Source organism: Lucilia cuprina, chromosome 2 (assembly GCF_022045245.1).
Source record: "Lucilia cuprina isolate Lc7/37 chromosome 2, ASM2204524v1, whole genome shotgun sequence".
Taxonomy (NCBI): domain Eukaryota; kingdom Metazoa; phylum Arthropoda; class Insecta; order Diptera; family Calliphoridae; genus Lucilia; species Lucilia cuprina.
The window spans coordinates 52,748,293-52,762,871 of NC_060950.1; the positions used below are offsets into that span (position 1 = coordinate 52,748,293).

Consider the following 14,579-nt stretch of genomic DNA (forward strand, 5'->3'; position numbering starts at 1 on the left):
AAATTAATCTCAACAAATACTTTCTGAAAGGGATACATGAACTAACAGTTAAACTGCTGGTGATATACAGGAGTGTGTTTGTATTTGGATGAGTGTTTTCTTGAGCCCCCAATTTATTCACAAACACATTTACATACGTATATACATACATACAAACATTTATATTAAACATTTTATATATTTAAATTAAGATTTACTTTTATTGTTATATATTGTATATTTTTGTTGGCGGTATATGTATGTGAAAGTATGGATGTATATATTTGTAACTATGACATTTTAAGGTTTAATCCTTACTACTACACACAGATCCATACAATATATTTAAGATACAATAATAATGTAAAATACAATCTTCTTTTGAAGATGTTTTCAAAAAGTAGGCTAAATTTAATATTTAAGTTTTACAAATTTTTATTTGCTTTTATTTAATATTTTCTTTTTTCTTTCGAAGAAATAGAGTGAAACTTATTTGCATATAATAATTGTATGACTTCTACGATGAGTAGATATTGTATTTTATGACTTGCTCTAGTTTCTCCCTGTTTTATAGTCTGTCAATATTTAAGTTTAAAAACCAATTGCATTGTGCAGCAGCCAAAAAGAAAACTTTTCTCATTTTCGAAAAGGTAAAATGATATTATTGGTATTTAAGTTGTTTTTTTATATTTGATTGTTATCAGTTTTATAAATTAAGTATATTTGCAAAAGTTTTTAGAAATATATGAACACCTTACCTACCTTACTGTTAAAAGGCCTCATTTCTATTTCTCAATTTAACGCCATTTTATTGGGAGATTATGTAAAGAAACTATAAGCTTTGGGAAACCGAAAGTTAATGGATAATTCCTAGTTTAAATATACTCTTCATCATGAAAATTCCATAAAAGTTCAGCTATAATGTACGACTTCATTATTTGACCATCACATCAGTATTAACTTTCCCTGCTTGGAATTTGATCCTGATATCATACCAAAATTAATCACGATTAAGTGATGGAAGTTATGACCAATTATAGGCCCATTGGGTAAAACTTTTAAAGAATTTCAGTTATATTTTATCTCAATATCATTAATAATTCTTGAGTTAAGTGATTTGGGAATTAGACTTTCTGTGAGACATATGGTCAATTGTAGACCAAACCGGAAAAACTATATCTGTGTAGACTTTTACTCCAATATCATAATTAGGTAATGATTAGTTTTAAATTTTATCCCTATATGGTTATTTTTTAATGAATAATGTTCATTTAATTGATATCTGGAAATGGGCTTTATGTGGAAGCAATAATTAATTATAGACTAACCCAGGTTTTAGTTGGTTATAGGATTTGTATGTGCTAAATTTTGTAGCAATAAATCCCAATGAAATTTTGAACCGATTTCAAAAAACAAACAGTTACTATAGTTTCTAAGAAAACTTATCAAGAGTGAATAAAAGAAGTGCTCATGAGTTTTTTCTTCGGAAATTTTCTCATATATGTATATGTGATCAAATGACCGATTTGCGAATTTTGTATAGAAAACTTATCGTTAGCATGTCTGATAAAATTATTGAAGTCTTGGATCTCGCAGATATCTGGGAGGTTAGGCTGTTGGGACTATGAATAAAGAATCGGAATATACATACATAGAATTACTTGTACAACTATAAAGAGCATGGGAAGAGGACTCTAAAACTTTGAAATACTTCCTTCACCATTGCCAGACTTTCGAGGAAATTAGATTTAAATATCTTGGAAGTGATATTCTATGGGACATAACAACCCTCACGAATTACCGATGAATAAAGAATCGGAATATAAATATATGTATACTTTTTAGGTCGAAAATGTTACGTATCTTGCGTGGACACACATAATTACGGGTACAATTATACAAAATTGGATATACAGGTTCAGACAAATGTAAAGCAGGGGGAGAGGACTATAAAACTTGGAATTACTTCCTTAACCATTGCCAGACTTTCGACGAAATTAGATCCAAATATCTTGGAAATGATATTATTTGGAACATAACATCCTTCACGAATTACTACATCAAAATGGAACACTATTTCTTGTTCGGGACCGATTGTCTATAATTTTCTTGCCTGTTTCATATTCGAAAACGATCCCAGGAAGAAGTTCCTTTTAACAAGTCTTTTGCACACAGTATAAAGTCAAGAGTTTGATAGTTTTAAAAAGAAAATCTCATCCACAGACGTCCAACGACCCTAGAGAATGTAGTTTGTTGCTTTTGTTTTAGAATATTGCCATACTGAGAAAGCCGACCAATTGTCTTCGCAATGACAGAAGAATCTTCTTGCTCAACTTTGTCTAGTTCCAATTAGGTATATTTTTGTAAATATTTAAAACAATGGGCTGACTAAAAATAGGAGGCGTGGCACCTTCCTTAAGAATTAAATAAAAAATTTTATATCTGAGTAACCATCAGAGTAAGAGTTCTCAAATTTCATACGATCAACATTAAAATTCATACAGGAAAGTAGCCGGACTAGCAATAGAGTGCGTGGTATCTCTCATAAGAACTATATGAAAAATTCGTATATCTTGGAAACGGTTAGAGATAGAATAATAAAATTTTGAAACTTTAACATCCATATACAATTTTTATAATAGGTGCGTGGTACTTCCCGTATAAAGGAGTATCGGTCAATTTCATACCCGTTTTTTATTTCATTAATATTATTACTTTCCTTATATTACATTACTTTATTAGTATATATCTAAAATCTACTTATATATTAATAAAAATTTAATATATTTTATTATTCTCTCTAATTTCAGTAAATAAAACAGAAGGTGTAATAAAAAAAGAAAGAAGTAAATAAGCAATCAAAGAAGAAGGAAAAGAAAGAAAAACAAGAGTGATGGTATTATTGATGATATTGAAAAATGTATGACGTATTACATTCAAGGTGGCAGTGCTGTTGCTGATTTAAAAAATCATTCAGACAGTAAAAGGAAATTTCAATGGAGATAAATGATAAATTGCCGCCATCAAGCCATCATTTCAAATATGCGTCATTACAAAGGCCTTCGCGACAAGGCAGCTAAACTTTACTATAGATGAAATGAGTAATAATACATAACCAAACACACAAACCTACAAACCAACCAAACAAACAAAAAAACAATCAACCACTAACAAATCAATCTAAACTCTTTGCAATAAACTGTTCTAAGTGCTAAAAAAAACAAACAAACGACGACGACGTCGACGAAAACAACAAATATCATCTCTTCCACATCCAAACCACTCCAACTGAAAAATAGGTGAATTTTATGGCTTGGCTAACAATTCACCAGTGTCAACAAATCAAATATATAGAGTGCCATCTATTAACATATGCATGTGTTTAAAATCAGTCTCCCCCCGATGTCTGCAGAACTATCTTCCTTATAACTATAAGTCTGCCCTTGTGTGTGAGAGAGAGTGAGTGATTGCTTGTGTGCGTGCTAAAGAGTGTATGCCTGCGTGCGTACATGTACGAGAGAAACGTCATTTATATAAAAATATTAAACTGTGAGAGTTGAAGATTCCAGCCATTTATCGTAGAAGTGATTATAAATTTCAATGCACGCAAACGTGACATCTGATAAAGGAGGAGGTGGTGGATCATGGCGTCTGCCTCCAGACGAAACATTACAAGTACAAGATTCAAAAATCAAAGATCCAGACTTAGACCTCGATGAGGGTCATAATTGGCGATCCATAGTATTTTCGCTATTAGTGATAAGTTTTGTTATAGCTGGTATTATAACGGCCATTTATTTATTAGGGTAAGTCAATCATTACATAACTTTAGAGTATTTCGGGAAACAATTCTACAATAATATTTCCATGTTAACAGTTACGTAGATGAATTACTTTATTGGTCGGGACGACGCATGATACTGGATGAGTATTTGCAGGGAGATCTAACGCCTTCCCGGTTGCAGCCCTCTTGGGTTACGACCAAAAAGTATGTTTTTCAATCTGACGATGGTGCTCTCTCCGTTTTAGATACTGCCACTAATACGGTTAGTACTTTGGCCACTAATCACACTCTAAGACAACTTAATGTACAGGGCTATCAATGCTCCTATGATCTGCGATATGTTCTTTTCAGACATAATGTTAAAAAGGTATAACTCACATTTAGTGTCATCTGGTAAACTTACTTTAATAGAAAATTCCTTTTAAATTCTCTTATAGATTTTTAAAAAATCATTTACTGCATTTTATACCATCTACGATGTCGAAAATGATCATCATATGCCTGTGAAATTAAAAGACTCGCCCAAGGTACAGAGAACCCGGCTGCAATATGCCTCCTGGTTGGGCAACACCACCTCTCTGGTAATCGTAGCTGATAATGATATTTACCTAAGACAATCACCAGCCGATGAAGAAGATTTACGTATAACAAATTCTGGCTATCAAAATTTGATTTATAATGGTGTACCCGACTGGCTGTACCAAGGTAAGTGTACTATTCTTACGAACAGCGATATTTTATTAATTTATTTCCTTACAGAGGAAATATTCGACGAACCAGAAGCCATTTGGTCGTCTGCAGATGGTACTCACTTTATGTATGCCTCCTTCAATGATAGCAATGTCGGCATGATGACGTATCCTTGGCTGGCATCTGGTGCTGTTTTGACCGGCTCTGGAATGTCAGCTGGCAGTTCATTTCCTGAAACTAAAAATGTACGTTACCCAACACCGGGTACAACAAATCCAGAAGTGCAATTATGGATAGTTGATATAACAAATGCCTCAAAAATTTATCATATCCTCCTAAAACCACCACCTTCGCTAGATGGACAGTAAGTTAAAATACTATATATGTAATTTAAAAGATTTTTTCTATTTGATTTTTTATGTCTCTAGGGATTATTATCTGACGTCAGCCGGATGGGTAACAGATGGTAATCGTCAAGTATCGGTTGTTTATATGATGAGATCGCAAAACTATAGCATAATCGCAACATGTTTTGCCGATATGAATTGGGAATGTTCGGAGGTAAGAGTCTAGACTTGATCGAAATAATAACGTCAATATTAAATGCCGCGATTCCTAGTTGATTGATTATAAGTCAGATTTATAAGATACGACGAAGTTTTTCTGAAATAGCACACGTTTTAGTATCGATCAAAATATTTTCATAATGAAATAAAGCTATAACTAGAACAATTAATTCCTCGATGTATTAGTGGTCAAAGGACATCTTTTTTACATACTAAAAAACCACAATACATTGGTTTGGAAGATGTAAGTAGATCATGCTCTTTGTGCCATTCTGCACCCTCAATCTTCAAGGCAAAAGGCTATGCTATTATCTTTTGCATTCAGAGATACAAGCCGATGCAAAATGATCGGCGGCGGCGGCTTCATAACAAAAGGTATGGTTGGTTAGCGTGGTAGTTCACTGCACGCGAACTGACAAGTAGAGTCAAAGAGGCTCCGTTTTGACCGACCACTTAACTCAAATATAGCATTTATAGTATTAGATCATTAAGCGTAGACCCAGATATCTCAGCAAGGTTAGATATAAAGTAACTGCCTAGAAAACAGTTTCTCTTTACGGCCAGAACAGGGCATTTACAGAGAAGCTGGAAGACCCAATCCGATTTGGATGTCAGCTTATCACCCTGTGTCTTGTTATTATGTCCCGGTTACTTTGGTTTTTCATTAAAGGAGGGCTGGTTATTGTGGCCTCCTTACATGTGTCTAGGTTCTTCCACATATGTTTAGCCTTTTAAAGAAAGAATCTAAGGATACCGCTCTTGATAAAACCTAACGGAGTTGTTAATGAAACCGCGTTGAAATGTCAAGAGCAGATCCTGTTCTGGCAAGCTTATCTGTCTGTTAATTACCGTAGTAGTCCTTATGTTCAGGAACCCAAACAAGGATAATGTCAGAAGGAGACCCAGCCTTAACAGATCTTTCTTACATTGTCTAACTAATAGGGAAGTGGTAGTATAAGAGTTTAGTGAGAGAAGTTCAGTTTGACTGTCGGTAAAGATTCCTACAGGTTGACATTATCGCAAATATTTTAGCATGAAAGACACTACAGTTGTAGGGAAGACGGTGAGATATACTTACCCTAGCTTCTATACTAACTTACCCTAGCTTCATTTTAGAACTATCTGTAAAGATTCTGGTGGTTGGGTGTATAAATCTAAAATGGTAGACAAGAGGTGGTGGGTTCGATTCCCACTTGAGGTACTGGTTAAGGAACGCATTACAGGCCTATTAAAGGCTTAGGTGTATTTCTTCGGATTAGATGTATATACATCTTCATATTAAACTAACTAAATATTTTCACTTAACCAGAGTGACCTAAGATTACTAACAGGTCTTTATAACGGACATTATGGTTGGTGGTATACCAACACATTTTTGGAAATAATATGATATAAGGTAATGCAGATTCTGTGAACTGCAGCCACTATGACCTAACCAATATTCTGGTTTTCCTAATAAAGCATTCAATTTCTCACCAACTGGACTATGAGCTGAATTCTGGACTTTATAATTTTTTAGTACTAACTCTCAATAACTTCTTTAAACCACATGTATAAATTGAATTACTTTAAAGTATTTTTAAGTAATCTACTAATTTAATTTCATTTTCTAATTGGTTTTTTTCAGATCCATTCTGAAAGGGCACCCGAAGACGAATGGCTTGATATACTGCCACATCCGGTATTTTCTCCAGATGGAAATAGTTTTTTAATATTAGCTAGTGTACAAGAATCCGGTACGGAACATTTTACCCATATAAAACATGTAACCATATCACAACAAAGAATATCTGTTATTTCTCATGGTAGATATGAGGTCAGTATTTAAAATTATATACTTTTTTAAAAATTTAAATAAAATTTTGTTGAAATATTAAAGGTATTGAAAATTCTTTGCTGGGATACTGCAAATCATTTAGTTTATTATTTGGGTACTAAAGATAAGAAACCTGGGCAGAGGCATCTTTATACTGTAAGAGATCCCGTTAATGATGATAATAGGAAGTAAGTAACATTTAGTTTAAACGCATGCTATGCTTATGCTTACAAAATTTTATGGGATTTATAAAACAGATCGAAGATTTGCTACTCACAGCTGCTTATTGCCAATGCTTTAGCCACTTATATAACCTTGATTTATGTTTATAGTTTCTTTATTTTTAGAACTGAACCAACTTGCATAACATGCGATTTGGGCGAAGCTCTTTGGAGCAGCCGTTATTATTATCTTAATTGTTCTCATTTTGATGCCTTCATAATGCCAACGTCTTCCATTGCCACACCACATGGAATATCCTTTTATATACTGGAGTGCCAGGGTCCCGGATTGCCCGTATCGGGTGTTCATTTACATAAAACACACAGTCTAGAGAGAATACTTTATGATAAACGTCCATTTTATATCGAACGATTGCAAAAGTTGGCCTTGCCCACACAAAGATCGTTCGAAATACCGTTGCCTCATGGCAGCCGAGCTCAAGTGCAATTATTGCTGCCGCCCAGTTGGCGAGAAGAATTGAGAGATGCAGCATTTCCCGTTATAGTAGAAGTGTAAGTTTGTACTTTTTTTCGAATGAAATCTAAAATGGAAAAGTTTACTTGAAAGTATAATTTTTATGCTTTTTAGCAATGGCCGTCCTGGTTCTGAATCGGTGTCAGAGAAATTTCGTATAGACTGGGGCACTTATATGTCATCACGTAATGATGTCATTTATATACGTCTAGATGTAAGAGGAGCTAAGGGCCAGAGTAAAAGATCTCTATATAGACACCTGGGTGGTGTAGAAGTTCAGGATCAAATTTCTGTGTTACGGTTAGTTCATAAATGTGAAATACTTCAAAACTTTATAATAATTACAAATATTTTCCACAGTTATCTGCTGGATACCATAAGTTTTTTAGATGAAACTCGTGTTGGTATTTGGGGCTGGGGTTATGGTGGCTATGTCACCTCTATGGTGCTGGGCACCCAACAAGATGTTTTCAAATGTGGTATTGCTGTTTCACCTATAGCCGATTGGCTTTATTACAGTAGGTTTTTGCGAACGATTTAATTGCGAATATGGTTTTCTGTAACCTATTTCTTTTTGTTTAGATTCAGCATTTACAGAGCGTATTATGGGTCTTCCAGCTGAAAATTACAAGGGTTATGTTGAAGCAGATGCAACTCAAAGAGCACGTCTGATCAAATCACATGCATTTTTTCTAATACACGGCTTAGCCGATTCTACAGCACCTTATATACATGGTGTACAATTAGCAAAATCTTTAACGGACGCCAATGTCCTGTACAGATATCAGGTAAAAACTAAAACTTAAGTTAATAAAGAAAAGATAGTTAATAGAATTTATTTATTTATTTCAGACTTATGCCGATGAAGGCCATGAACTTAATGGTGTTTTAGAACATGTCTATTCTTCCATGGAACATTATTTTTCGGAATGCTTAAGTTTAGATCCAGATGATACAAAGCCAAATTTGGATCAAACTATAGTACCAGCCGAATAAAGTATTCTACATACATATAAAAACTAAATTAAATATAAATATTTAAATCAAACTTTAAGCCTTGTTAATATATTTATTTTATTTATTTAATTTTATTTCTGTTGTTTAATAACTATTTAAGTTTTACATTTAAATGAAAAAAAGGAAATTAATTAAGTAACCTACTCACAACTGCAACTAACTTAATTAACAAAAAAATAAAAAAATTAGGTAAAATTAATAAAAAATCTAGACTATTGCTCAAATTAAATTAAAATAATTAAAAAATCTAGTACTATTTCAGACATAACTAATGCAATAATTAAAAAAAAGAAACAAAACATAAATTCATAAAATTTGTATTATAACATAGAAATGATCATAATCAAATAATCAAAGTAAAGTTATTGAAAACATATTCATTCACTCATTATCATATTAAAAAACAAAATAAAAAAAAAATCCAAAAATTCACTCATCATAATCAGGAGAACATTAAACCAATCAATCAGTCAATCAAAATGATGCAATATTAATTTTTAAAATTTACTGTTTAAAACAAAAAGCTAATATTAATTATAAAATCTACATTTACATCTGTATGTATTTTAATTTAGTTTTAACTAGAATTTAAAGAGCATGCACTCAATTATTTAAATTTTTTTATAAAAATGTTTATGAGTTTAAGTCCACAGTTGTCCGAAGTTTCCTTAAAGCAGTCAACAAGTATTTTTCTATAATAAGTCCTCATAATTCAAAAATTCTAAAATCTTTAAACATGTTTAATGATCGATTCCCGTAGTCCATATGGCCCAGGACTTATTATCTTCCAAAACCACTATTGGTCAAGTACGATCACAGAGTCCTGAGTGTACTTTCTAAATTTTTTAGTCTCAAATCTCAAAGTTTCTCTTTATTGACATTATTTAGGAAAAAGCAATCAATCCGTCTAGATAACTTTATGAGTATCTGTCTACAGTTATTCCAAGTTTCCATCCAGCAGTCGAGAATTGCTACAAGGCTTGATCCATAACAAACTTTATAAATTTAAGACAAAACTGTAATTAGTTATTGATTTGTCCCCAATTTGTTTAGGACTCTATAAATTATCTTCCAAAATCAGTATCTGATAAGATGGACTTCGATTTCTTATTTGTTAAAGACTATGTAGCTCAACGAAATTTTAAACCAAAATATACTTTCTAAAGGTTTGAGCTACGCTTAATCGGAATCTCAAAATTTCTCCATTACATTACATATTCAAGATATCGTATCTTAAAGTCTCCAAAAATACATTTTCTTCAAGATTCGAACGCGTCATGAAAACTATAATTTATCAATTATTGATCAATCTCAATATTACTATTCGGCAATTTCGATTTCGTACTTTTTTAAGACTATACAGGTTAACCAATTTTTAATCCGAATCTCAGTTTAAAGAAGCCACGCTTTTTGCTGAATTCGAGACAACTTTATTCATAAAATCCAAGGTTATCAACGCTTAAATATCGTTTAAAATTTAATACCGTTATTGATACCGATCGCTATTGAAAGTGCCGGATTACACATCCCCAGCAAAAAACAAAAGTTTCCCTGTGTAAACCGCCAGAAATTGGTATTTATATTGCACCGGTATTATACGGTATTTAAAACCGGTATTTATACCGATAAACTTATTTCGGTATAGGTATTCAATTTTAAACGGTATTTAAGCGGTGTCGATATATCGATATGGGTTAAAATTAAAGAACAGAAAACGATACCAAAATAATGAAATATTTAATACCGATACTGTTATTTGTTTTGGGTTGCCATCCTTAATCTATTACGTCATCTGAAAGTCAAATCATTAAACTATAAAGTAAAGGTTAAACCCCAGTTACATATTATTCTTTTTCAAGATATTTTGAGAACTGATAAATCAGTTAAAAATGTATGCCTCTTGGTCTCTGAGTTTAAAATTTTCATAAATGTATGTTGACCTGTTTATTTACTACCTTACTTTCTGAGTTGTATTACTGTTCCGTTATTGTTTTTTACAAATATTTAATTTTTTCTTTGTTTAGGACCGATATTTGAAGTGAACTAATTCATAAGATATGATAATAGTTTTAAAAGACAACTTATTTTGCAAATTCATAATTTTATATATGCAAGTGTATGTTCTTTAAATTCATAAAAAATCTAAAAAAAAAAAAACAGAATTATAAAACATAAAAAAATTATAAAAAAGAAAATAATCTTAACTATTTAAGTCCACTAGCATTAAGAATTTACTTTTATTATTAATTAATTCTATACAACGCTAAATAAGACAACACAAGGAATGAAACATAAACGATGATATTCTTACAACAAATACAACGCGATTTTTAAACGATTTTTACTTTACGCCGCTATATACATTTACACATACTTATAACATACATACATACATAGATTATATAAAAATAATTTAACTGCAAATATTATACAGATATAACCGATAATACTTAAACCTGCGAAAATTAAAAAAAATATTCTGCAAACGCCGTTTAAGAGTACTCCTCAAAAGACTATACGACTGGTTCAAAACTAATCTAAATATATGAACAAACCTATTGAGGACCACATAATCCATCTATGTATTAGATCAGAGTAATCCCAAAACTTACTAAACCTTACTAAAAATATAGGAGTACGTGATCCTTAACATGATTCTATGCAATGCAGGCTATTGACTATGTATATACAAACATGATCCATGTTAACATTACATTAGACCACTTAACGGATTATGTACTCTTATCATGTTTCAGGGGTGTAATTTTGGTATTACTTTAATGGATCATGTACTCTATTAATTTTGGCAGGGAACTACTCAATTATAAGAATATTCTGTTTACCATTATTTAAATATCAAAAATGAAAAGAACTGGTTTCTTGGGACAAGAGGAATCAGTTTAACAAAATTTTATATATAATATAATTTGCATTACAGTCATTACTTTCGATCAGGAATGGGCAATTTTTGTTAAACAGTAAAGAACAAAATGGTTCATGTGTATAATGATCCAGGTAAACCTGGATCCATTGAAACATATACAGCTATAGTAGATTATTAACATCGATTTCGAAATTAACCTATGATTCATCGTATTGTAGTAAAAAAATAGTTCCATGGAGAAAAGTTCAAGAAAACGGACAGTTTATTTAATGGATCGGTAGCATGGATCGTCTTTTGATATAATAAAATAAACGGCATATTGTTAAACTATGCAAAAAATCGAAAATCTACTATTTCGAATCAAAAATATTGATCCTACCTTAAAGTATCAGAATCACGTTCAATGTCTGTTATTAGTACACACAGGTGTCAATTTTAATTATGAAATTTTATTTATAATTCTCTTGATCCAAGAACGAATTCAATTATAATGGTCAGTCCATTTAGTCCCCATTTAACCATACCGAGTAAATACACAATATCTGATAATTATAGTTATAATAATCAAGATTTCCCTAGTAAAAACTTTGTCAAATCTGAAGACCGATGTCAAATATGTAGGTTAACTTTATCAGATTGTGTTTAAATTTATGGGCTTTATACCTAGGGAATCTTACCTCAGATTTTCTCCATCGCATCACATTTTCGTGTATTTCATCATATCGTGTCCTAGCGTTTTAATAATATCGTTTTTCACCATATTAAAGATGAAAAGTTCCAATACTAACTTTTTCGAAATTCAGGTTCACTTCACTCCTCCATATTTGATTCCCAAAATAACTAGTTGTTTAATCCTTTTTATTTTATACTTTTTCATAAAATATTGTAAATAATACATCAGAACATTTTTGAAATTGTTTTACATTTCATTATCATTATATTTCTATCTCCTTGATTTCTTTAGAATTAACTTTAATAGAATATAAATGACAAAATAGGGATGTCAATAATATTAAATTTATTTTCTAAAACAGTTTATAAACATTTTATTGAGCATTTTTCTTAATTCTCTTTTGAAGTTTCCTTCATGGCTACACATAGAAACTTTTGTCGCAGAAACTACGAATGAAAAGAATAACAAAACTGAACATGTTTTCCAAAAAGAGTTTCCTTAAACCTGATTCACACTGGGAAACTTTTGTTGAGAAACTTTTGATTTTGTGTGTGAGAGAAAGAGATCGTTGATATTTTATTCTCTTTCTATCAAACACAAAAACTAAATGTTTCCCAAAAAAAGATTCCTAGTGTGAACCAGGTCTTGACGGCTAAATAGACCTAGTTCACGCTGGGAACTTTTGCTGAGAGACTTTTAATTTTGTGTGTGAGAGAAAGAGATGATTGATATTTCTTTCTCTCACACACAAAAATCAAAAGTTTCCCAAAAAAAGTTTCCTAGTGTGAACCAGGTCATACAAATACATTGATTCAAAGTTTTTGACAGTCAGTATAATGCGAGAAAGCGTAGATTGCATAGGATTGCAACTTCCAGCTAAAAGAATTGATTTGTTCTAAATCTGGTTTTTAAGATATCGTGTCTTCAAATTTGATTAAAAAACGTTTTATTTGGCAATATTTGAGAAGTGACAAAAGCTCAAAAACATATTTATTTATAATATATATTATATCATCTGAAAGTCCAATTTGTTGATTTGTTCTAAATCTGGTTTTCAAGATATCGTGTCCTCAAATTTGATTAAAAAACGTTTTATTTGGCAATATTTGAGAAGTGACAAAAGCTCAAAAACATATTTATTTATAATATATATTATATCATCTGAAAGTCCAATTTGTTGACTTTAAAATAAAGATTTATTCTCTGTTATAACTTCTTTCCCCTTCGAGATAACTTTACCTTTAAAGCTTGAAAGAACATAATTTTCCAATAACGAACTTTTTCAAACTTTCCATTAAGACAACTCTATCAGGCATGTTACAGAAATCCATTCCGAAAGTGGAATTATAACTTAATCTTAGTTAAACGATAAGAACTTAAAAAATAATAACTTTAAACTTCTGTCAATTTCACGTTGAAAATGTAAATTTGGTTTCATTGTGGAAAATTCGTTATTTTCCTCCTTTTGAAGAAGAAAATTAGGAGAGATAATTCAACTTTTGATCGGAATGGTATTCTGTGACAAACCTGTGTAAAAAAAGAAGATATAATGGATATAATAATCCGACAAAATTTATAATTAAAGTTTTCCTGATGTCTCAAATATGCCTCAAAATGATGCTTTTAAAAATTTAAGTTAACCAGATGTTATGTGGAAATTCTGAGGTTCGTGTTATGCGATGTTGCGACTTTTTCAAATGTTATATAAAACAACCAATTGATCTTAACTTTAACGTATAATGAATCCAATTGCTTTGATTTTTAACATTTCTGTAGTAAAACATTAATTTGGAAAGTCGACTTTTAGACTTTTTTCGTCATGAATGTATTCACAAATTTTTTAAATTGGAATATAAAATAGTATTCGTCATTTGTTTAAAGCTATTATTTACATACATATATATGTATACATACATGTATGTATGTATATGTACAATGTAAATGCATATACAATAGAAACGATATAAGCAATACTGTAACTACATACATATTAAGTAATCGTACTTGTAATTAAGTAAAAACAAAAAAAAAAACAATTTCAACGCAACTACTCTTAATTTTAATTTGATTGCCCACCAAATAGTCCTTGTAAACAAATACCGCCTCTTTAACGTTGCTCCGCTTACTGCAAACAGATTTACATCTATGAATTTATAACAAAAATGCAACAAACTTGACATTAACTAAAATTAGACTTTAATTGCAGTTTTTGTTAAAAGTATTACCTCATCTGATTTGACTAATGATGGTGCATTTTTAGAAATGTTTTTTTTTTTTTTATTATGACTCAAGTACATATTGTATATAAATATACTTTTTTAACAACTTAGCAATATTTAAACAAAAAAAGCGCTTTAAATGCAATGTAATTATAATATTTAGAAATGTTTTAAACAATAATATACTTTGTAAAGAATTTGATAAAGTCAAAAGCTTAAAATGGTTTAGTCCATAATTGCACGATGTTGTTATAC

The 14,579-nt window shown here is 31.0% G+C and overlaps 1 protein-coding gene across 2 annotated transcripts; it reads left to right on the forward strand.

The window, feature by feature from the left end:
* Positions 1–2,795: 2,795 nt before the first annotated feature.
* Positions 2,796–11,493, forward strand: LOC111682260 (prolyl endopeptidase FAP). Of its 2 annotated transcripts, none has more exons than XM_023444164.2 (12): positions 2,796–3,785; positions 3,857–4,130; positions 4,201–4,468; positions 4,523–4,817; positions 4,882–5,014; positions 6,647–6,835; positions 6,899–7,023; positions 7,168–7,569; positions 7,646–7,831; positions 7,892–8,049; positions 8,114–8,319; positions 8,384–11,493. In XM_023444164.2, the coding sequence occupies exons 1-12, from the start codon at positions 3,580–3,582 to the stop codon at positions 8,525–8,527; spliced, it is 2,586 nt and encodes an 861-aa protein (XP_023299932.1). In that variant the 5' UTR covers positions 2,796–3,579; the 3' UTR covers positions 8,528–11,493. The 2 variants fall into 2 exon arrangements, with proteins under 2 accessions (XP_023299932.1, XP_023299933.1); XM_023444165.2 differs by having other exon boundaries at positions 7,183–7,569.
* Positions 11,494–14,579: the final 3,086 nt, after the last annotated feature.

What these genes read in the sequence shown, in the direction of transcription:
- LOC111682260 (XM_023444164.2), top strand. Translation starts at nt 3,580, where the DNA reads ATGCACGCAAACGTGACATCTGATAAAGGAGGAGGTGGTGGATCATGG. An exon ending in CCACCTTCGCTAGATGGACA is followed by an intron (nt 4,818 to 4,881) that starts GTAAGTTAAAAT and finishes TTATGTCTCTAG; the next exon opens with GGATTATTATCTGACGTCAG. An exon ending in GATCAAATTTCTGTGTTACG is followed by an intron (nt 7,832 to 7,891) that starts GTTAGTTCATAA and finishes TATTTTCCACAG; the next exon opens with TTATCTGCTGGATACCATAA.